General features: G+C 35.8%; 1 protein-coding gene across 1 annotated transcript in view; it reads left to right on the top strand.

Moving 5' to 3' along the window:
• Positions 1-4,278: 4,278 nt before the first annotated feature.
• The window catches only part of LOC125997887 (ubiquitin-conjugating enzyme E2 E2), a 191,527-nt gene continuing 171,137 nt past the window's right edge, over positions 4,279-24,668 (top strand). The window contains exons 1-2 of the mRNA XM_049766073.1: positions 4,279-4,458; positions 18,830-18,880. Coding sequence (XP_049622030.1) covers positions 4,283-4,458; positions 18,830-18,880 — 227 coding nt within the window. The 5' untranslated portion in view covers positions 4,279-4,282. The remainder of the gene's footprint in view (positions 4,459-18,829; positions 18,881-24,668) is intronic.

Raw genomic sequence — 24,668 nt, 5'->3', positions numbered from 1 at the left:
CTATTTTTCCCTTAAGGAAATTAAGGCTGCTTTAGAAAGACATCATCCTGTGCTCGGTGGCAGTAAGACCTATTTGCATGTTTTCCGGAGTCCTCGGTTTTTTTTTTTTTTTTTTTTTTGTTTTTGCCTGGCATAGTCTAGAGACTGTTCAAATATTTTCATTAAAAAGTGCAAAAGGAAGTCTCAGATTATTTGGGCGGTTCAGAAAGATTTTTCTATATTCCTCTTTAACCCCCCCTCCCAACTCCCCATTCTTTAAAAGACATGTTTCTCAATAAGTCTTAATTCAGTGTTAACCTTGGGAATTCAAAACGATTTTTTACACACTTTGGATGGACCTTAGCTCTTTTGAGTTTTGTATATGGGCTGATACAGATGATGGAGTGTTTTTATATGGCATGCCCCGTTCTTTCTCCCCTGCCCCAGGACTTACCCACCTTTTCCTCCCATGTGCTCTATTCTGCAAAAATATCTTCAGAGTTACCTTTAAAGAGAAGACGGATATTGCTAGGTGTTCTGCGTATGAAAGAAATGATTTTATATTTTAGAAAAGTTTAGAAGCATGAACGGGAAGCTAAATAGCAGGATATCAAATGACAGAATTAAGTGTTTTTCTGTGGTAAAACCTTAATTAGAGGAACACTTAATTTTGTAATCTTATACTATATAAGATAGTTATATCTAGGTTAAGTAACTGGCTCAGTTCTCCGGGATCACTACTGATGGGGTACACCATATTTGGTTCTGGGTGGGCCATCTGCAAGACCGTACGATTGTTCTGGCCCAAGATATTACCCATTTGATACTTAAAAATCAGATATGAAAACTTTGTGTATAACATTTATATATTGCTTATTATATGGTCCTTACGTGAATTTATCATCTTTAAGTTAATGTTTCATGAATTAGCATTTTAGGACAAAAGTTGAAATATATTTAATGTGAAACTTTAGAAATGATGCCACCGTTTGGATTAAGCATCCTTCAAACTCGTGAGACATGTGTTCTAACATTGAGTCACATCTGAGGGTCCTTTGGTACTTTTAATAGTTCTTTATTGAGACAAATTTTAGTTGTCTGATATTTTGCTTTAATTTTTAAAATCTGGGCTTATGCTCTAGAGATATAGGAGAGCTGGTAAAGCATGTAAGTACCTTGCCTCTGCAGACCTGGGTTCAGTCCCCAGCACCCCAAGTGGTCCTGAGAGCACTGCCAGGAATGACCCCAGAGCAAAGTCAGGAGTAAATCCTGAGCATAGTCTGGTTTGGCCCTCCCCCAAATTTTGTGTTTCAGATTATAGTTTCAAGTTACACTGTATAGTCCTTTAAGTAATTGTAATCACAGGGCATTTTTGGTAGTATATAAGTGTGCTTAAAACTAAAAAGAAAGTATAATTTTATAATTAATGTACAACTAAAACTGTAGGAATTGTCTGTTGTTAAACTGAAGCTTCAGATTCAGTAAAAAATGAATTTTATTTCTATTTGATTTTCATATATATCATGTAATGAATTTCATCTAGTTAAAGATGTATAAAGTGGTGATTTCTCATTCAGTTCAATTTTAACATATTGCTGGCAACATTTTCCTATATTTTCCTATGAGGGACTTTCCCTGAATTATTCTCACTTCCATGTGCATCCGCTCTATCTAATATGTTCTTTTGTACATATTTATAAGACATTTTTAACTGAAAGAAATGAATTGAAAAAGTTAAACCCAAGATGAGAATAAATATGAAATAAAAAAAGTTTAAAAGTATGAAATGTGTTATGACTGTTAAAGCTAGGGGTGAATGCACTGATTTAGAATGTCAGTATTTTATTATGTCAATTAGTGCTCATAAAAGATGCCATGGAAGTGGAGACTGATGCTTTCCATTTAGAAAATGAGTATAAAAGAAATCAGATTTCTTTCATCACTTTGTTTTAGAGCTTCTTGTAGAGATCTATTTTTATTTGACACGGGTGATAGGAGTTTTGAGGTTCAGAAGATGGTAGTGGTGTGTGTTGTGTGATTGAAGACACTTGTCTTTCCTATTGACTTTCCACTTCTCTATGATCTCTGATTTTTCCATTTTATTGCAATGCCTTACTATATAAATTTCAATCCTAAGGGTCTGTGATTTTGAACAGACAAGTTAATTCTTTGGTGATAATGAATTTTATCAGTGTAAAGTTGCTATTTGGATTAATTTATAACAATAAGAATAGTAATTTGACTTTTTGTGTATTATTCTTTTTTGGGGGCCACATCCAGTGATGCTCAGGGTTTACTCTTGGTTGTACACTCAGGGATTACTTCTGGTGGTGCTTGGGGGACCAAATGGATTGCTGGAGATTAAACCTGGTTTGGCTATGTGCAAAGCAAACACCTTACCCACTTTACTGTTGCTCCTGCCCTGTATTCTTATTCTTGGTGCTATCAAATACAATTTTAAGTTCTATTTTGATTAAATTTAACTGTATCTTTTCTTAATCTAAATTAATTCCCTTGTACTCATTTTATGTTAGCATTATTTCCTAAGCAAAAGTAGTTTGGGATTCTTTTTTTAAAAGAAGAGGTGTCTGAGAAGGTACCATTAGCTACTTAAAGCGATCATAAAATAGTAGTAACATGCTGAGCATGGGCCTTTAAAGTCTTAGCATTTATTTTTTTGTCAAGTTTTGGATTTGCTTTTATCCTCTAATTGGGTCAGAAGGGATATATACTTAGTAATCAAACTCAGAAATTGATGATGATCGAGAAAGTTGAGAGGGTATCTTTTTACTTACTAGATTGTAAAAGAATTTTGCTACCAAGGTTGTAGCAGCTGTCTGTATATCAAAGTATTAAAGAAATTGAGTTGGTAATCAGAACTGCTTGGGAGCATGAATTCAGAGCAAAGCAAATTTGAAAGACTTGAAGGTTATTTCATTTAGTCTAGAGAAAGGGAGTCGCGGTGTGGGGGAGTAGAAGTGATGGTTAAGAATCATTCAGTGTCTCACTATCATCTTCATCAGAAAGGAGGTTTCTTGGTATTTGCTGGAACAGTGCTGACAGCAGTGTAAGGGTCAGTTTTAATTTAAAATCTTGCAGTCCTCTGTCACAAAAGTTACTCAAAACAATCGACTAATGAAGGGAATTTTCACCATAGTACTATCCCGAAATTGTTTTCTTTGGATATAGAGCAAAAAAATAGTCATTTTCCTTGCCTGTAGCTCTTTTATTTTACTGAAAGCTATTAAAATACAGGGCTTAGCAAGTTGACTTACTAGACTGTTAACTCATGACTGTGGAACCACAGACCCATTATGACCAGTAGACAAGAGATCCTCCACTTTTTTTTTTTTTTGGTAACAGTTTTATTGAGAGAGAATTTATATGCTGTAAAATCTAGCTTTTATAAAAGATATTACTCAATACTTTTTAGAATAAAGTAGTATAGCATCATCCTTACCTAATTTAATAACATTTTCAGTCGCTTAAATGGAAACTACTTACCTCTTAGCATATCTGGTTTTTGATTTTCCCTTCACTCCTAACCTTTGAAATCTCTTACAATTTTTCTCTTGCTGCATTTGTCTGTTCTGTAATTTCATAAATATGGAATTAGGCAAGATCTGTGCCTTTTATAACTAGTTTCTTTACTTACTTGAGTGGTGGTGGATGGGGAAGGAGGGTGATTCCCAGGTGGATCTCAGAGGCTCTCTCGAATTTTCACCCAATCAAGGCCCTCCTATACTTGGGATCAAGCTCATCACTCCTGTGGTGCTGGCAACTCCACCCTGTAATGTTCAAATCAGTGCTGAGGTGATTAGGGGGAACCTCTCTTGCCAGGAAGCGAACCTAATTGGGTATATGGCAGCATTTACTATAGTGCTGTATTATCCTCTGGCCCCTCTTAGCATAATATTTTAAAAAATATATTCATGTTGTAGGATTTAGATATTATACTTATTCCTTTATTCAACTAAATATTTTGTATTTAATTTGCCTCTATGTTAACTATATTAACTACATATATATATATATATATATATATATATATAGCTACTATGTCAAAATATATACTTTGTTAACGATAACATTTTGTATGTAAATTTTTTTTTTATTTCTCAGCACATTTTGAGTGGTTCAAGAAAAATTGGGCAACTTCTATAACTTATATAAATGATCAGCTTACTTTTATATGGTCTTTACTTGTCCTATTTTAAGGCTCACTTTTAATGTTTGGGGTACTTTATTACAGTCATTCCACAATTGAGTGAATGATTTCTGATTCTTTATTCCAGAATCTAAAATGTCCACTGAAGCACAAAGGGTTGATGACAGTCCAAGCACTAGTGGAGGAAGTTCTGATGGAGACCAGCGTGAAAGTGTTCAGCAAGAACCAGAAAGAGAGCAAGTTCAGCCCAAGAAAAAAGAGGGGAAAATATCCAGCAAAACTGCTGCTAAATTGTCAACTAGTGCTAAAAGGTACCTCAATTATTGTATTCTATGTATTTTCAGTTTCAGTTTGTCATCTTTAGTTCTGTTCTTTTCTAATTTAATCATCATTTTTCAATATGTACCGTAAAATTCTTGGATATTTCTTCAAGATTGTTTCTTTTACATGTTTTAATTGTAGATAGTATGAATATGCTAGTATTTAAAATAAATAAATTCAATAAAATTCAATAAAGTCAGTAAAATAAATTTAAAATCAATCAATAAATAAAATAAATAAAAACAGCATGCTGGATTTATGAAATGCATATATCTAATGTGCTATGACCTTACAGAGGAAAATGCGTGTGAAATTATGATGGTTTTATTTATGGCTACTTAGATATAAGTATTATGTTTCAGTAACAGAACAAAGTAGGAATATATGGAAATATTGGATGATACCATAGTTTGTACTGCTCCCTCTTAGTAAAGTGACTAAATGCAGAAAATAGCCACAGATGTATGTTGGTTTCATTATATTAGGCAGTGAGTCTTGATACGGATTTTCTTGTTTCCTAAAGGAATAGTTCTGAAGGTATATTTTTGTGTTATTCTCTATTGCCATATTTTTTATGATGTTTGACATGTGAGTGAATTTAGCACAGGAAGCTTGCTTTATTATTGTTTTAGTTTAGAATCTTTCTTATGATTTTGTTACCGTCTTAATACTTTACAAATATTGAGTAGTATGTATGAATAGAAGCAGCCTTTAAATTTTATTTATAGTGGAATACCTAAGTGATAACTGATAACTTTATATTTTACTATTGAATAGTGTGGACAAGGCAGAACTTTTTACTGGCTTGATACTCATGGAACACTCCTGGTGGGGTTTGGGGGACTGTTTATAAAGTTTCATGGATTGAATTTGGTCAACTGCATAAAAGGCAAGCACCCTGCCTGCTGTACTATTTCTCCAGCTCCCTGGAAATAGTAATTTAAACAATTAGTTGATTTATGTCTAAACTAACTGTCTAAGAATTTCTTATAAGAAAGATATTTGCTTGATTGGAAATATAATTAAAATATAAATTAAAATTACTTTAAGGTCATACCCAGTGAGTTCTTTGACTCTGCAAGACCCTGTTCAATCCCTGGCACTGCATGGTCTCCTTTGCACTCTGAGGAACAGCTCATTGTTGAATGCCATTGGGTGTGACCCCAAAACCAAAATAAATAAAATACTTCTTGGAAATAGTGCTAATTAAGAAAAGTAGAAGAATTTGACCAGTATAAAAATTTTTATTAGGTTATTATCTTTTTAGTGGGAACTGATAAAATATTAGACATTAGATAAAATATCTAGTATTAGATATTTCTGTGATTTAAGTAGTCTTTAATTCACTTTTAATAGACTGAGATTATCACATGAAAAGTTATATTGTAAATGTGAATTATTGATAATCTTCTTAGCCTGAAGGATAGTGCTAAAAATAACTACCTTTAACTACCTTTCTTGTACCTTATGTCAAGAATGAGAAACTTAATATGTACAATGATCACATTTTTGAGATAAAATTTAATTGGTGTCATTGAAAATTGTAGGATATCTTGCAGCCTTTTAAATAGCAATTCTTAGTGTAATCTTTGTGAGATCAATACAATCTTTTTTTATGGTAATTGGTTTAAAATACACGATAATGTATTGACTGATTGCTTAGACTTGTCAAGTTTATCAGCAAATTGCTCTTTGTATTGAATAATTAGATTTGGAATTACATCCAGAAGCTTCCATTATAGAATTATATGACTTATTAATTTTTTAATCAAAAGGCACAGAATAAACATAAAGCAAGATGTCATTGAAAATCTCAAAGCATTTTATGTTGAAAATAGTTTGACATTCTTGTCCTTTTGGTTCATCTAGTTTAAAAACAATTCACAAAATTTATTCATGTTTCTGGTAACAAAATAAACAACAGAGAAATTTTTAATGGAAAGCAACTGTTTTCTATCCAAATACCCTTCAGATCCCAATTCTATCCCTCCTGAAGCAAACCCATTTTAGCTGCTTCTGGTTTTAGTCCTTCAGTGGTTTTTCTCAATAACTCTAAAATATATACTTTTATTATGTTGTTGAATTGTTAACTTAAATAATGTCTTGACTCCTTGCTGTCAAATTTCTGGTTGTAGCTTATTTATTTATTTTTACTCCCCTTTTTTCTACTACTAGTTAGTGATAGTTACATTTCAAAAGTGTTGATAACCTTTAAACTGAACACATTTAAGCCTGTTTCATTCCTCCAATTTTAACAGTATTTTTTGAATTTCTATAAAATGGGATCTTACTGAGCACCTTTGTTCTTCTACTTGTTTCTATTAGCTACACTTAATCTTATTTTCAAGGTTGGTAACATTTATATTGTTTATTTTTTACCAAAGTGGGCAGTTCTGCTCCCCTGGGAAGCTGGGATGGGGTGAAGGATAGTAGAACTAGGGGATAGGGAATAGAAGGTGAGGAAGTAGTTGGAATGGAGTGGGGTGTAGAAAGTAGCCTTGGATGCACCTGGGGAGTGTTTTCAGTTTGTTCACTTAAAGAAGAAAGATTTCCAGTGTAGCACAGAGTAATTTTTTTTTCTCTGAAAAGGTGCTGATAGACCAAGTAAGTTTGGGAATTTCTAGTATAGTGCAACTGCAGCCACCCATCTTCTGTGCTTTTCTTGTAAGTAAAAGATCAGTAAATTGTCTGAACATTTACTGTAACTAAATATTTAGGGCCAGAGCAAATAGGATTATATTTTATTTAAATCTATTGCCATGATCTTTGAGCTTCTTAATGTGTCATAGCATTAGACAAAACATATTTAATCACTTTTTGTTCTTTAACTTCTAATAACTTGATTAAAATTTACACATTCTGTTCTGGTAAGATAGTGGGTGCGTAAAGATGCCAGACTTTCCTCTTTCCATTTTAAACGAAATGATTAACAAAGTGAAATGCAGACCCTGGAAAAGGAGCAGATGGCTGGAAGAGCAGTGCATTCATTGGGAGACTGGTTGGAGAATGTTGGTGTGGGTGGGAATAACTGTAAATAAGATCACCAGGTGTGTTTGATGTATGTTGGGAATTGCAGGAGGGAGGCTGGACTCAAATTCTAGCCAGCTACAAAATGTCGTGGTTTCTCTCTGGAGAACAGTAAGATACTGAGAAGCTGGGTTTTAAATCCTATTGCTGGGGCATCTGGTTGATAATGGCCAAGGCTTGGTGCCAACATACAATCAAGGAGTGAGGGACTGAACACGTAGTACCTCTCATTCTTGCTCTATTGGGTGCCCAAGCCTTTCAACTGTGACTGCAGAATAAGGACTGACAACTTAGCCAGTAACTTCCTATTATAGGAATTTAATTCTAGTGTGAATAGTGACTAGTCATTGTAAGACTTACTGAAAAGTTAATAAGCTATGTCTTTGTCTTCCTCATAAGAGGAAAGAACCTCCTTTCTGCATATGCTCTTTGGTTGTTCAAAGTTTATTCTGTACATTCTGACACTTTTTTTGCCTTGTCTTTATGTACCTCCTATAGGAGATAGGAGATAGCTTTGAGACTCACTTTCACTCTGTCACCCTGTGACTCTTAAGACCAGATCTAGATAATTTTTCTCTAATCCTGACTAGACCACAGAGGAAAATTAACATAATATGAATTGACCTGGAGATCACAGGCTGCAGAATTGGCTCAGATAATAAGTCCTAGTACAGAAGTTCCTAGACATATTTGTTCCACTGCTCTACCATTCAGGAACAAAAAGGAAAAGGAAACAAATCACTTAGTACTCTCCTAGAAATCTACCTTCTATAAGTGACCAAACAGAAAGTTCTCCTCTATTTGCACCTGAGGCTACAACTACTTGCCTGGATATTCCCAACGTTTTCCAGGGGTGTTACATCTACTTTGGGGAAAAAAAGCCTTAGAGGAAAGTCGCATATTATCCCCCACTTCCAGACACTAGAACTCCTTTGGGAGATTTGAATTAATCACAAGCATTATCTTTTCTTCAGCTGTTGCTTTAATTCTTTGCTGTCACTAGTTCTACAATCATCCTTATAGAGACAAGAGTGTCAGTATATAAAGCAATAGATACCTTATAATCTACAAATGATATAAGGCAAAAGAAAGGTTTTGAGTCAGCATTAATAATTAATTGAATATTATACATAGGGAATATATAGCAGTTTTATTTGTCATAAATGGAACTAAACAGAAACCTGGGGGAAAGTTCAGACTTGGGGACTGGGAGATAGTTCAGTGGCTGAAGTGCCTGTCTGATAGCTTGAGACTCTGAGTTTGATTTTTGGTGCCATCCCACAGACAGGTCTGCTGTCTGTGATGCCTGGGATTTTAGGTGAATTCAGACCTCAGCCCAGCCAGGTATGTTTAAGCACTATAATCATAGAGGGCAATACCAACTAGCACTACAACTGAAATGATGTGGGAACACTAGCTGGGAATGTGATCCCTGGTAAATATGACCACAAAAATATGCAAGCACTGCAATTAAAAGAAGGCAACCTCTGTAAAGCATTATGACCAAGGGTATAAGCATTCCTCCCTGATGAGTGATCCCTTGGTAAGCACCACAACTAGGTGTTTATAATAGATTTAAATTATAACACCAGTGGAGAGAAGACAAATTCAAATGTAGTAGATAAGAATTTAAAACAGCAGTCATAACAAATGAAACTAGAAAAGCAATAGTTTCTGTTGGTAGGAATGCTGCTTGGTCCAAACCCTACAGAAAACAGTATGGAGGGTTCTCAGTAAACAAAATTGAGCTGCCATATGAACCAGCAACACCCTTTTGGGTATCTATATCCCGAGGACAGAAAAACTTTTAGCCATAGTGATGTATGCACACCTCTATTAATTGCAGCACTCAGTACAATAGCTAAGACTTGAATTCAACCTAGATGTTCAAAAACTGAGTGGTTCATGAAGATCTGGTACATATATACAATGGAATACTATGTAGCTGTAAGAAATGCAGTCATGCAATTTGCACCTATATGGATAGAATGGAAGATATTATGTTAAATGAAGTAAGCCAGAAAAAGGATAAATATAGAACTATATCACTTATATATGTGGTATTTAGAATAACATCATGAATAAACAGAGTGATCTAAATGGGAGTTGCCTCCAACATCTTTGATCTCAGAGTATAGTGAGGATAAGGTAAGAGACTGAATGGAAGAGGAGAAATACAAATATGAAATGATGGGGGCAAGGGGCCAAGTATTCTCAAGTGTATTGGAAGTGTTAAAAAAGATCAGAACTAAATATCCAAGCCAAAGGCGACAACAGTGGAATCAAGAGACCCAAACTTTTAACAGTCAAACTTAAAATGGATCTATTAAACTGGCAGGCTAGGTGGCAGGGTGAGTTGTATGGGATGTGCTTGGGGAACATTGGTGGAGGGAGGTAGACACTGGTGGTGGGATTAGCCCTGATTCATTGTATGTCTGGAACCCAACTATGAAGGACTTTGTAAATCACAATGGTTTCAATAAAATTAAAATAAATAAAAAGTGTGGATAAACTGACATTTATAACAAGTACAGGAAATTATACTTCAAACCTCTTGTGAAATTTTTTAAATGATTTTAAATACTTTAGTTTTTAAATGTTAGGGCCACACCTGGTAGTATTCAAGGCTTACTCTTGGCTCTGCTCAGAGAACTCTTAGTGGTGCTAGGGGACCATATATGGTGACTAGGATTGAACCTAGATCAGTTGCATGCAAAACAAGTGTCCTGCCTACTGTACTGTCTCTTGAGGCTCCAAACTTTTTGTGGAATTAAAATATTAGTAATAGAAAATTAAATCTCTGACCTAAATATTTTAAGAAGGGTTTAATAATAAATACAAAGAACAGTTGATGAGGAGCCAGAATGACAGACAGCACAGTGGGTAAGTGGGTAGGTTGTTTTTCTTGCATGCGGCCAACTCTATGTCCATCCCTGGCATCCTATATGGTCCCCTGAGCCTGCCAGAAGTAATATCTGAGCACAGAGCCAGGAGTAACCCCTGAGTACCACTAGGTATGTCCCCTCCCCAAAATAAAAAAGTAAATCTAGAAAGCATAGAGAAAAGAATTTTAAATGTGTAAACAATGTGTACAATGGTGGCAGGGTCTCAGAAGGAGAAGTGAGAGACAGGCTGAATACCCCTTTTTAAGTCATTGCCAGAAGGTTTCTTGAGCTCTTATTGCTGGTTCATCATTCTGTTACTTCTTTTGTTTCTGAACAGTAGACTGCTTCAAATACATATTGGCATCTAAATTGTGTTTCTAGGGGGATGGTAGTATTTAAAAAATGGAGTTGTTGCATGGTTGGAAAATATGGCCACTTGGTCCAGGAATTCCGAGCACAGTTGCTTTCTTGAGCTGTGATCTGCCAGGCCTTCTGTAAGTAAGGGAAAGCAGGGGAAGAGTGCCTGCATTCACTCCAAAAAGTTCTGGTGATGTCAGCCTAAAGACCAGCATACCTGAAATTTTGGTAGGTTGATGGATTTGCAGAGAGCCATAGATGAGTGCTGAACAGTAGGGTCATCAGTGAAGGGGGCAGTTATGGTGATGGATGCAACTGGCATGGCTTTGGCAGGGTAAGGACTTAGTCCACCTCTCCTTCAGAGATTGCCAACTTTCAGCTGTCTGGCCGGTCATAACTTTCATGACTTGGTAGAACACTATTTGAAGAAAAATAGTGAAGGACTTTCTTAATGTGGATTTAGAATTGAACATCCAAAGATTCTCTAAAAAAAAAACTGTCAGAAACTCATGCCAGATGATATAGTGTTAAAAATTATAAGATGGAATATTATAAACATCTAGGAAATAGCAAAATACATGTAAGGAACACTGTTGAGATTATATGTGAACTTTTCCACAAAAGCCATAAAAGAGATGTCAGAGAGTAGCATGAGATATTGCAAGTTCTAAGGATAAGGATTGTCATCCAAGTATATTCCATCCTATCAGATTGTCTTTTAGAGTAGAAAATGATAAAGTGTTTTACAGATAAAAATGAAAACAATCACTACTAAACCATCCATGCAAGAAATATTAAAACAGAAAGTTCACATTCTGGTGATGTCAGCCTAAAGACCAGCATTCCTGAAATTTTGTGTTTTCAGAAAGCCGTAGATGTAAAATTTATGAACAGAAGTGTAAAATTTTGTTCTATTAAAATAAATTTAAGATCGATTACATAATAGGTCACACATATTGAAATTTACATATAAGTTTAAGATCAATCTTAAAACACCCTTTGGAAAATAAATCATAAAGAGAAGGAAGTCAAGTAATTCAAAGGGATGGTGTTGAAATAGAAGAAAATGTGCAAAAGTAAGAAAAATGATAAAATACAAATAAAATGACAATACTTAGATATTTAATAACCTTAAATTTAATGATCTGAATTCAGTAAAAGACAGATAGGAAAGGCAGATGCTTCAAAGGGCTAGAGTGCAGGGTTCCAGAATGTGAGAACTCTAGTTTCAATTCTAAGCACCTAATTCTCTGAGGACCATTGGATGTGATTCAAATACAGCAAAATTTGAAAGCTATGTATTAGTGGAGCAAGAATCAATACCAAAATCCACAGGTTTGTTGTTGTTGTTGTTGCCTGAAGAAAACAGCTTTCAAGGTGAATACAGACTCAAAGTTAATAGTTGAAAAAGAAATTTTCAGGTAAATGTCTTAAGAGGCAGGTGTAGCTATACATGAATAATAGATTTGAAGCAAAAATGGTAATAAGAGATATAGATAAACATTATAAAAAATTGTCTTGTTCTTTTATGTTTGTATTCTCCCTTGAATATGTTTCTTTGCTTACCTTTTCACTCAGGAGTAACCTATGTTCTCTCTTTCTTCGCACAGATTTCTAAATAAGTTTCAATAACAACCATCTTATTTCACACACACACAAACTTAAAATCTTATTCAACTAGAATTTGTACTTTTATTCCAAATGAAGACACTAATATACATTAGGCAGTTATTAATGGAGATAATGGTAATACCACATTACAATAGGGTACTTATTTGTATTTATTTGTCATAGACAATGAGACTATAAATATGGGACCCAAGCTACTCATCTGGGGTGGATTCATGAGAATATAGTGTAGAAGGAATTGGAAGTGGGAACATTCTATGACTGAAAACCCATTGTAAACAACTATGTATGGTACAGTATCTAAATAAAATTTGTTAATTAAAAAATAGAAAAATGTGCTTAATATATTTCACCTCAAAACAGCAGAACTTATTGGCTATATACTAAACAATGTCAGTAACCTTATGAAGGGTGAGATCATGCCAAGTATTTTTTAATCACTGTGCTATAAAAGTGAATAACTCAGCCACAAAAGGAAAATAGGAGAAACCTCAAACATGTGGAAACTAATCATTGCCTCTCAGCAACCACAGGACCATTGAGAAAATTAAAGCAGAAATAAGATAATGAGATATAATGAATAGTGTATGCCAACCAGTTTGATAACCTAGAAACAGAAGGTATTTTAAAATAAATACAATTTATCTAGAAGAAAATAGAATTGAACATTACAAGTGTGGAAATTTGAATCAATAGTAATAAACTAGACAAATGAAAGGTCTTGGAAATATGGCTTTTGCAGAGCTTAAGAAAACTTTTAAAGAAAATCTTAAGCCTATCTCCTCAGACACTTCCCCAAAAAATGAAAGATTATTTCCAAATAAATTTTCTGAGGCCACATTGCCCTAATACCCAAAATAGGCAGTGATACCACAGAAAGAAAACAAAACAAAACAACAAAAAAAAAACAAAACAAAAAAAACCCTTAGGCCAAAATCTTTGATGAACATAGAAAAAATTGCTTTTATATTTTTTGGGGGAGGGGTTATATCCAGTGGTGCTCAGAGCTTATTTCTCATTCTGAGTTTAGAGATCACTCCTGGTGGTACTGGGGTTGGTGAGGGACCAAATGTGCTGCCTGGGATTGGACCTGGGTTGGTCATGTGCAAGATAAATGTACCCATTGTACTATTGCTCTGCACCCAAACATAGATCATTTTTAGCAGAATTTTAACACATTTAATTCAGTAATATATTAGAAATATCGTATAAGATGACCAAGTGGGGATTATTCTAGGCACATAGAAATGGTTCAATACACAAAAGTCAGTGACTAAGGATTACTCCTAGTTGTGCTGAGAACCATATGATATGTGTGTAAGAGCAAGGACCTTAACCCCTGTAGTGTCTGACCTTTAGTCCTTTATTTATTTAAAAATAATTTTTTAAATTATTATTGTTATTATTTTTGCCACACCCAGTGACACTCAGTGGGTATGTGCTCAGAAATTGCTCCTGGCTTGGGAGACCATATAGGACACTGGGGGATTGAACTGCAGTCCATCCTGGGTCAGCAGCATGCTAGGCACACGCCCTACCGCTATGCCATTGCTCCGTCCCCTAGTCCTTATTTTAGACTTTTCCTTTTTTTAGACTCTTCCCCCCCCCCCTCATTTTTTTTTTTTTTTTGGCTCACACCCGCCAGTGCTTAGGGGTTACTCATGGCTCTATGCTCAGAAATCACTCCTGGCAGGCTCGGGGGACCATATGGGATGTCAAGATTCGAACCACCGTCCATTCATGCAAGGCAAATGCCCTACCTCCATGCTATCTCTTCGGCCCCTTTTCCCCCCATTTTTATTTCTTTATTCCCTGTGGACATTTCTTCTTCTTTTTTGGTTTGTGGGCCACACCCGGTGATGCTCAGGGGTTGTTTCTGGCTCTGCGCTCAGAAATTGTTTCTGGCTTGGGGGGACTATATAAGATGCTGGGGAATCTCGTAGGTCAGCGTGTACAAGCAAACACCCTACCACTTGCGCCACCTTGTGCACATTTCTGTATTCACCACTCCCATTCCTGCATCCAGAAGGTGTGAAACATGCATTGTTTGTCATTTTAAACTTGTATTTTCTGTATAGATTTTAAGGTTTTAGATTATATCTGATGCTCTTAGGTTCCTGGTTCTGTACTAAGAAATCATTCTTGGCAATATTTGGGGACCATATGGAATACCTGGGTTTGAACTAGGTCAGCCACATGCAAAACAAACACTTTACTTGCTAGACTCTATCACTAGCCCCTATATTAATAGTTTTAAATTCCTTTATGAATTGGTGCCAATCCTTTTGGAACTTTACTTGTAGTTCCATTTATTATCTTAAAAAAGATGCAGAATGAAAATGAGAGCCCACATAATTTAATTACCTATTATCCAAAGAAAATGATCCTATTACCTATTATCCAAGAAAATTCTTTGGACATAATTAGCATCTAATAAATATTCAGAATATAATGAGTGTCATTTAAAAACTAAGGGAGAGCCAAGGAAATAGTTTAAAGGGCTACTGGGTATACTTTGCATGAGAGAACTGAATTCTATCCCCTGCACACAATATCCCTTCACCTGAACCTTGACTAAAGTCCCAGGATTGTTCCCCAGGATACTGTAATATATGGCCCCAAATCATAAAACTAACAAAAAAGGAATAAAAATAAAAAACAAGTTAGAGTAGGGTTGTAGCTCAGAGGTAGGGTGTACTTGCCTTGAAAATGTGAAGCTCTAGGTTTTATTATTGGCATACAAAAAAACACAAAACAAACCTATAACGAGAAGAAATGGTCTGAAAGATTGCATTTTTTCCCTTTTTATGTCCCTCTTTTTTTTTTAAATGCTTTATTGAAACACTGGTTACAAGGGTGTTAATAATACAGTTGGCTTTTTGTTCCAGATACAGAGTTATGATTGAGTTTGAGTCATTCAGTATCTTTCACCGGTGCACAAGTCACACCACCAATATCTTCAGTTTCCCTCCCACCTCTCCCCTGACTATCTCTGAGGCAGATGGTTTTCCTACCTCTTTCCCTCCTTCTCTTCCTCCTCTCCTTTTAGGTACTGTGGTGTGCAATATTGTTACTGAGGGATATCATGCCTGTTTATCTCCTTTCACCACCTTGTCCAGAACGAACAATTCCAACTATCATCATTATAGTGGTCCCTTCTCTGCATTCCCTCACTATTTGTGGGACGCTTCCTACCATGGACTAGTCCTTTTGGCAATCATTTTGTTGCCTCTGAATATTATTACCATAATATTTTTTTTCTTTCTGAAATGAATTATTTTATTTAGTTCCTCTCCCTCTAACTCATTTCACTCAGCATAATACTCTCCATATAAGCAAATTTCATGACTTCATTTTTTGCTAAAGCTGCATAGTATTCCTTGTGTAGATTCATGATATTCTTGGAAATATTCTTCTGTTCTTGGAAACTTGGATTATTTCCACATTGTGACTATTGTGAATAGTGCTGCAATGAACATGGGAATTCAGAGGGCTTTTCTACATTGTTTCTATTTTGTTTTTTTGGGCTGCTAGGGTAATAGAATAGTATTACTATTATTAGTAATAATAATAGAATAGTATTACTGGATCAGCGGGGAGGTCAATTTCTAGTGTTTTGAAGAATATCCATATAGTTTTCCAAGAAGGCTGGACCAGTTGACTTTCCCACCAGCAGTGAATGAGAGTCCTTTTTTCTCTGCATATGCACCAGCACTGGTGGGTTTTTTTTTTTTTTTTTTTTTTTTTTTTTTGCTCATACCCGGCAGTGCTCAGGGGTTACTCCTGGCTCCATGCTCAGAAATCGCCCCTGGCAGGCACAGAGGACCTTATGGGATGCCGGGATTCGAACCACTGTCCTTCTGCATGAAAGGCAAATGCCTTACCTCCATGCTCTCTCTCCGGGCCCCACTGGTGTTTTTATTCTTTGTGATAGGTGCCAATCTCTGTGGTGTGAGATCTTCATTGTAGTTTGGATTTGTATTCCCTGATGATTAATGGTGTAAAGCATTTTTTCATGTGTCGTTTGGCTATCTGTATTTCTTCTTTGAGGAAATGTTGGTTCATTTCTTCTCTTCATTCTTGGATAGGGTTGGATATTTTTTCTTGTTATGCTCTGCCAGGGCCCACCTAGAGATGCCAAATGTGACACACAAATTAGCCCAAGGGGTAGAAGAGAGAGAGAGAAAGGAGGAGGGGAGAAATATCATTGCCTTTATTTCTGCCCATCTCCTGAAGTTGGCCCAGGGTGGTTACAAAGAAAGACAAGCTAGAGAAGGGGGTGGTTTTTAGGGGGGAGGGAGAGAGAGAGAGAGAGAGAGAGAGAGAGAGAGAGAGAGAGAGAGAGAGAGAGAGAGAGAGAGAGAGAGAGAGAGAGAGAGAGAGAGAGAGAGAGAGAGAGAGAGAGAGAGAGAGAGAGAGAGAGAGAGAGAGAGAGAGAGAGAGAGAGAGAGAGAGAGAGAGAGAGAGAGAAGAGGAGAGGAGAGGAGAGGATAGAGAATGGAAAGAGAATGGAAAGAGAAAACGGAGAAAGAACAGTATCTTGCCCATGCTTTATCTCAGGCAAGTAGTGAGAGAGAGAAAGAGAGAGAGAGAGAGAGAGAGAGAGAGAGAGAGAGAGAGAGAGAAGAAAGAGAAGAGAGAATGAAGAGAGAAAGAATAGAGCTGTGTGAACAGCATCTTGCCTATGCTTTATCTCTGGCAATTAGTTCCAGTACTATATTGAATAGAAGTGGTTAGAGCAGGCAACCTTTGTCGTGCCAGATCTTAAAGGATTTTAGCTTTCCCGCATGAGTAATAAAGTCCTTATCAGAGAAGCTATATAGATGACTAATACTATTTGGGTCTTCAGAAGTACCAGCATTATTCACTAAGTGTGGTTGGGTTGAGTTGCTTTCCCATTGTGACTTATAATGTGGTGGTATTTTTTATGTGTTGTGGTGGGGTTCCTTGACGAGAAAAATGTATGTCTGTGGAGTGAAGTAGAGCAAAGGTTAGCAAATGTATTTGTCTTATTAACCTCCTTTTAGAAAATAATAATAAATCACTAAGTTTCTGCTTTTCTTTCCTGAGGAGGCCCTGTCCATTATTTTGGTATAACTTGGCCGGAGGGTGGTATTAACCACCTTGGGAAACATCTGTATAGTTGAGAATAGCACATGAGGACAAAAGCAGTATAAAATATTTCTTTTTGATAATTGGAGACATCATCATTGCTGATGAGAAGTCACTTGGGGAAACATCTATTAATGGGAATGATTGGGAATACTAGGGATTATGACTTTGACCATGTTAGGCATGTACTTTTCTAGAATGTAAAACTGGAGCAATTTCACAAAACATCAGGATCTTTGAAAAGTTTCCTTCTTGCCTTTACAAAAAGCTTGTACAATGGTGCAATGGTTATCCGTAGTCTGGGGAGATAATATAGTTGGAAGAGCATTTGCCTCCTGCCCCCACCCCCCAGATAATCTGCGGGATCAGTACTCACCTGCACATTGTGAGTGTGATTTCTGAACACAGCCAGGAGTAATTCCTAAACAAATGAAAATTACCCATCTATTAGAATAATTATAGACAGTAACTTCCTGAAGTTAGTGATACCATCACCTGTGGGATCAATTTTGGGTGGACAAAAAAAAGTCTCAGTGATTGGGAGGATCTTGATGATTTTACCTGAAGAGAGGTAGTAGCCTGATAAATTTGGGAAGCTCTGTAATCTTGCAGAAGAAATGGTATCAAACTTGAAAGCCTAGTATGCTATAAGCTAGAGGCTTAAGTAAGAAATAACATGTATTCTGATTGTAGTTTCAAGTGTTAAAATGAGATCTAGATATTTCATTCTTAGTTGATATGCATCAACCAGGATGTTTGGTTTTGATATATATATTTTCATTTTCCCATTCTTTATTGTAATGTTTAAAATAATAAAGAAGTTAGAATGAGCCATAAATAGTATGTCAAATAGTTCCCAAGTTTTGGTTAGTATTTTATTCATTAAAATAATTTTTTTGGATGGTAATGGGGTAGGGTGATTCCCAAGCAGTGCTCAGGGATATGGGCTGGTTGGTAGTTTAATGTTAGTAGGGCTCAAACACAATCCTGAGCTGGTTTGACCCTGTTGTGCTGATAACCAGAGTCACAACTTAAGCTGGCATGGAGGGTCTCCAAGCCTTGTTCCAAGCTTGCTGGCTACCAAGCCTGAGTTATGAACAGTAATCTTTCCAGACCATTTGTTTTGGTTTTAATAAAGTGATAGTGTTGTTTCCACATTTGCATGATTTGTGCTTAGTGCTTACCTCTCTCTCTAGGTACATATAAAATCTTGGATAGATGTTCCTACTTTGTTATTGCACAGAGGTTTATATAGTATTGGCACCCCCAATGAAAAATTTACGAATGGGTAATATTAGTCTTCAAATTAGTGAAGATCTTTTAACATAACTCTTTGTCTTTTATTTCAAAGAATTCAGAAGGAACTTGCAGAAATTACATTGGACCCTCCTCCCAACTGTAGGTAAGTAAATAATGGATTTATTTATTTTCTTATATCTTTTGCAGAAGGTATATTTAAATTGTTGATTGGAGTGCAGTTATTGTTTTAATCTGCTTAAATAGTAAAATGTCATGTAGTTAGACTTAAGTGACTGGAAGACAGTGATGATGACTGTATCTGCAGAAATAGCATATTTAGCAAGTATGCTTTTGGTGATTGAATGGAGTTGCTAGAAGAGTAATACAGTAATAATAAAATAATGAAATTAAGGCTAACAGTAGTGCATTGATTATTTAGTGGAAGAAATGTTGAAGCTTTATAAGGTTTTTTTATGACAATAATTCTGGATAAAATATTTGCTGTTTGATAGTTACTACTTGTGGAAATTGGTTTTAATTTAAAAGCACTAGAAAATTAAAATGTATTTCTTCATGTTTTGAATTATTTCTTGAGTCCCTGGATGAAGTAAAAATCATGGATTGGTGCTGGAAAGTTAGCTCCAAGGAGTGGAGCAAGTTTTATATGCTAGAGGCCTGGATTTGATCCCTGGTACTGTATGGCTCCCTTCTAGTATCTGCTGTCCTATACAGTGACTAGCAGGGAGTAGCCAATTCCCACACACAAAAAAAGTGATTTATTAGAGGCAATGATGTGTTACATAAACTGTTTACTTTATGATCACACCCCCTCTATTTTCTAGTCAGAGTTTACTTGAAGTAAAATTATTATCTCAAAGGGATTAATGATATATTAATACTTACAAGTAAAGGAGAAAAGTAATTTTCTACCTTATACTGTATCTGAAGCCCAATTAAATAGTTGGAAGATGGCTACTTGATTGTTTTAAGACACTTTCTTTTCTTTCTGAATTATTTTTGTGGGCTGAAGTTTGAACTGAGTGCTTCAAATATGCAAGGAATGTGTTTTACCATTTGAATTTTATCTGTAGTCTAGGACAGTGATGGTGAATCTATGGCACACGTGCCAGCGGTGGCACGCAAAGGCCTTGCAGCTTGCATGCTGGAAGGTCTGCAGTTAAGATATGCGCTGTGGCGGGAGGCAAGTGTGATACTAAAATCTTGTTATTAAGGTTTAATTGAAATTGACATGCTGGCACTTTGAGGAAATTTTGTACAGTTTTGTTCGGCAGTTTGGGCACGCGGGCTCAAAAAGGTTAGCTATCACTGGTCTAGGATATTTCTGTTTTGGTATCAATGTTGGATGCAGGTCAACATGAGAATTTTAATATTTTAATAGTAGTAGGCAAGGAGAAAGGCCAGAATTAAAGAAAATATTTTCTATATTGACTTATGGATAACATTTATTTGGTATGATTTATGATTTTATCTTATTTTTATGTGAGAGCTAAGATAATAATGATACCTATTGATGAAAAGTTGTGGATGGCTATATTGATAGTTGTCTAGTTGATAAACAGGTTGCATAAAAATTCTAAGGCTTATTCATTTTAATGTGATTCTTACATGTGATTACATGACTACTTACATGATTCTTTTGGAATTCTGTTCAACTTGTGATGAAGTTCAAAGGATGTTTTGTTCAAATACAATGAATATTTGGTAAAATATTTTAAAAGTAAGTCTTTCTGTTACTCTTAGTATTTATATCAAAGTTATTTCAGATGATAGGACTCTATATTTTGGTGTCCAATTCATGTAAATGTATTGATTTATAGAAAAATTGCAGTTGTAGTAATACTAAGAATACTGTGTTTTATAGTATTTGCATTATTTCAATGATCTGAATTTTGGGGGGTGTTCTTGGGTCACACCCTGAAGTGCTCAGGGATTACTCCTGGCTTTGCGCTCAGATATCATCCTTGGCAGGCTCAGGAGACGATATGGGATGCTGGGAATTGAACCTAGGTCCATCCTGGGTCAGCTGCACGCAAGGCAAATGCCGTACCAATGTGCTAGCTCTCTGGCTCCTGTTCTGGATTTTTTAATATAAGCTGTATTTTTGCCGTATACTGATTTGATAAATATGCAAACTTGATTTATGTATTGATTTTCTCAAATTTCAACAAAAAATAGTAGCAAATTATCTTAATGAGCTTGTTCAAAGTTCATTGTAAATGAAAATCACGTATGTGATGTTCATACTATTTGCAGTATTGCTATCAGATATAGTATTCTCTAACATTATTACTTTGTAACATTTTGTAAGCTTTGACTTATATTTCACTTTGAATAAAGCAATATTATAAACATTCATGAAAACATAGCGATTAAGGAAAGAAGTTACTAAATGATTATTTAAATGTACTTAGATGATCTTATTCCATCACTGTCTTGTGGATTTGGGAAGTCCTGTTACAAATCCTCAAGTTCAGGACATGCCCTCAAAGGGCCCCAGTGCTAATGCTTGCCTCTTATGTCATCTAGGTATATCAAGGGTCCTGGTCTTAGCCCTTACACCTCACTTTTAATCTCTGTGCTAGTAGCTGTTTCCCATCTGTGGGCCTGGGAGCCACACCCCTACACCATACTCAGGCTCTTGAACTCAGGACTGGCCCTTATGGACCTTTATGCTGACACCTCTAAAATCAAGTACATCAAGGAATTCTAGTCTCTTCTTTTGTTGCTCTCTGCTCCATGAGCTCTTACCTAGTCCTGTAAACCTGGGAAGCCCTCCACCCCTAGGCTCTTGAACCCAAAACTTTATTCCTTTGGCCCCAATAACTTTTAAGGGCTTGTAGATTTTGATGTGTGTGTATATATATACATACATATATACATATGTATATATCTTAGAAAATATCTATAATAAGCCTAATATATAAATGGAAATAATTATATATCCACTGGTAATACTACTGAAATAGCCTCATAAGGACAGATGTTGTTAGATTAAGGTATATAAGTAATACCTCTTTGTTGAAAAATAATAGATCATATCACAGAAAATTCAAAACCTAAAACTCAAAATTGGAGCACCCACAAATCTTTGAGGACAATGGGAAACATGAATTCACTTGCTGTGGCAGGCAGGGACAGAATTACTGAGCTCAAATGAAGCCTTAAATCTCATTTGAGGACCTCAAATCAGTGTTCCAGGCAATGCAATGGAAGTAAAAGCAATCACTGGAAGAAAAATTAAACAGCTCAAGAATGAACTGATCCAGGGTATCAAAGAGATTATATAAATAGAATTGAAGGTGTTAAAGATTACAGTAGAATGCCACAGAAACCATATAGGTGGTATTAAAGACAAAATACTAGCCACCAATAATAATGAAATGACGAGAGACATAAGTGAATAGATTAGAATATAAGATTTTTGATAGGTAGTAGCAAGAACAATAATCTCTGAATTATAGTAATATTAGAGGAGAGGAAGAAGAGAAAGAGGAAGGCTTCATCTGGTGGAAAAAATAATAATTGAGAACTTCCTCAGTCTCTGGAGAAGCTTCTGCACAGATTCAAATGGCCTAAAGAGTACTAAGTGAAATAGACTCAAACAAAAAAACACCCTGAAACATAGTAATCAGAATGGTAAAAGTTAAAGGCAAAGACAAACTACTTAAAATAGAAAGACAAAAATCTTCAAATTCAAGGGAAACAAAAATCAGAACAGATCTTCTATAATGTCTTATAAACAAGAAAAGAGTGGAAGGAGATATTCAAAGTACTGAATGAAAGGAACTTCCATCCTAGAGTTCACTATCTTGTAAAACTATCTTTTAGACTTGGGGGAGGGATAATCTCTTTAGAGAAACAAGAGCTAGCAGTATGCGTGATAACTAAACCAAGCCTACAAGAATTACTGAATGACTGCCTATAAATTGGAGACACCTGGAAAACCAACTTGATTCCACACACATATACACAAAAATGGAAAAGAAACAGTCCTGTATATCAAAAATCACACAATTTCAATGGACTGAACTCTTCTATAAATAAACTCAGATTTTCAGGAAAGAAAGTCCATCTATTTGCTGCCTGCAGAGAACACCTAAACCACAGGATAAATACAGATTCAGAGTGAAAGGATAGAAAAAATCATACAAGTCAAATAAATGCAAGGACTATTACTTAGTACAAATAGAATTCAACATAAAGAGAAAAATGGAGTCAGTGATGAACATTACTTACTGTTTAAGGGAACAATAGATCAAGTAGTAGTTTGTTGAACATTTTACTCAGCAAAGTTCATAAAGCTTTAGCTCACAAATTTAAACACATTGACAGAATCATAATACTTGAAGTAACATTACTTTACTCTACCACTAGACAAAACAACCAGACGAAATATCAGTAATAAAAGACAAGAGAATACGCAGCCACATGTTCCCAAGAAACTGAGGCAGACCATGTCCTCAGGGTCTCTTTGTAACTCAGAAGCTCCATTTTCACTCCTAGATCAGCACCAGAAGAAAAAGAGAAGCACAAGAATGAATAGACTGGGCTCCCCACTCAGTCACATGGTCACAAGAAACTGAGGCAGACAGAATGTCAGTGGGGTTCTCTTTGTGACTGATTTTTGCACCCAGGTCAGCGCCCTGAGAAGAGCATGTCATTTCTTCCAGTCATTTTAACCACTCCAAAATGTAACAATCACCTCCAAACTGCAAAGGTCACAATGGAAAAGCAGCAAAGAACCCCACTATACTCTGAGGAACTAACCAGTATTAGCCTTCTTTATAACCCTTAGAAAGAAAATGTTGAGGATATTCAAGGATATCAAAAAAAAAACAAACAAAAAAAAAAACAAAAAAAAACATTGGAATGAAAAGTCAGTAGACTTACAGGCTATGAGAAAACTTCAAACAGAAATTAAAAAGCTGAAAAACTGGTAGGTAAAATGAAAAGCTCACTTTGCAAGGCCTCATCAGCAGAGTGAGTACAGAATCAGTGAGCTTGCAGTGAGGTGCATAATATCTATAGGAAGAGTCTTAAATGAACAGCTGACAAGAGAACTTTGGATGACTTAAAGAGAAACAACATAAGAACCATCCATGTCCCAGAGCACCAGAAAACAACCCCTATGAAGAAGCAGCAGTCAAAGATATTATTGCTAAGAAGTTCCCCAAACTAGAGAGTGCATGTATCCACATCCTGGATGCCCAAAGGGTACCAGCAGAGATTAAAATGAAAATATGCCAAGACACATCCTAATCAGAATGATGGTTTAAAACCATAGACAGAGAATACTGCAAGCTTCAAGATTAAATAAGATCACTTACTAACAGTCATCTTTAAGATATACAAAAATATGGAGGGTTCTCAGTAAACTCAGAATCAAGCTGCCATCTTACCCAGAAATTCCACTTCTGGGTATCTATCCCCAGGACAGAAAAACTTCATACCACTATTCATTGCAGCACTCAGTACAATACCTAAGAGTTGGAATCAACCTAGGTGTCCAAACAACAGAAGAGTGGATCATGAAGATGTGGTACTTACACACAATGGGATAGGACATAGCTATAAGGAATGATGCAATCATACAATCCACTACAACATAGATGTAGCTTGAAGATATATTAAATGAAGTAAGCCAGAAGATCTATAAACCATTAGAAAGACTCACAGAGAATAAACCAAATCAGAAAGCCATTAACATCCATTCATGATAAAAACAAAATAGTGGTAGATAATAGCAGCCATTTACAAGCCCACAGCCAGTAGCATTCTTAATAGTGAAAAACTGAAAGTATTTCCTTTGAGATCATGTACAAGGCAAAGATGTCCACTGTATCTACTTTTATTCAATAAAATATTAGAAGTTCTTAGTACAATAGCCAGGCAAGGAAAACAAATTAAAGAGGGCTGAATTGGAAGAGAAG

The sequence above is a fragment of the Suncus etruscus genome, chromosome 20 (assembly GCF_024139225.1).
Source record: "Suncus etruscus isolate mSunEtr1 chromosome 20, mSunEtr1.pri.cur, whole genome shotgun sequence".
NCBI classification, from domain to species: Eukaryota; Metazoa; Chordata; class Mammalia; order Eulipotyphla; family Soricidae; genus Suncus; species Suncus etruscus.
Note: the sequence above shows the minus strand (reverse complement) of the source record. Positions and strands in the feature narration are given on the sequence as shown.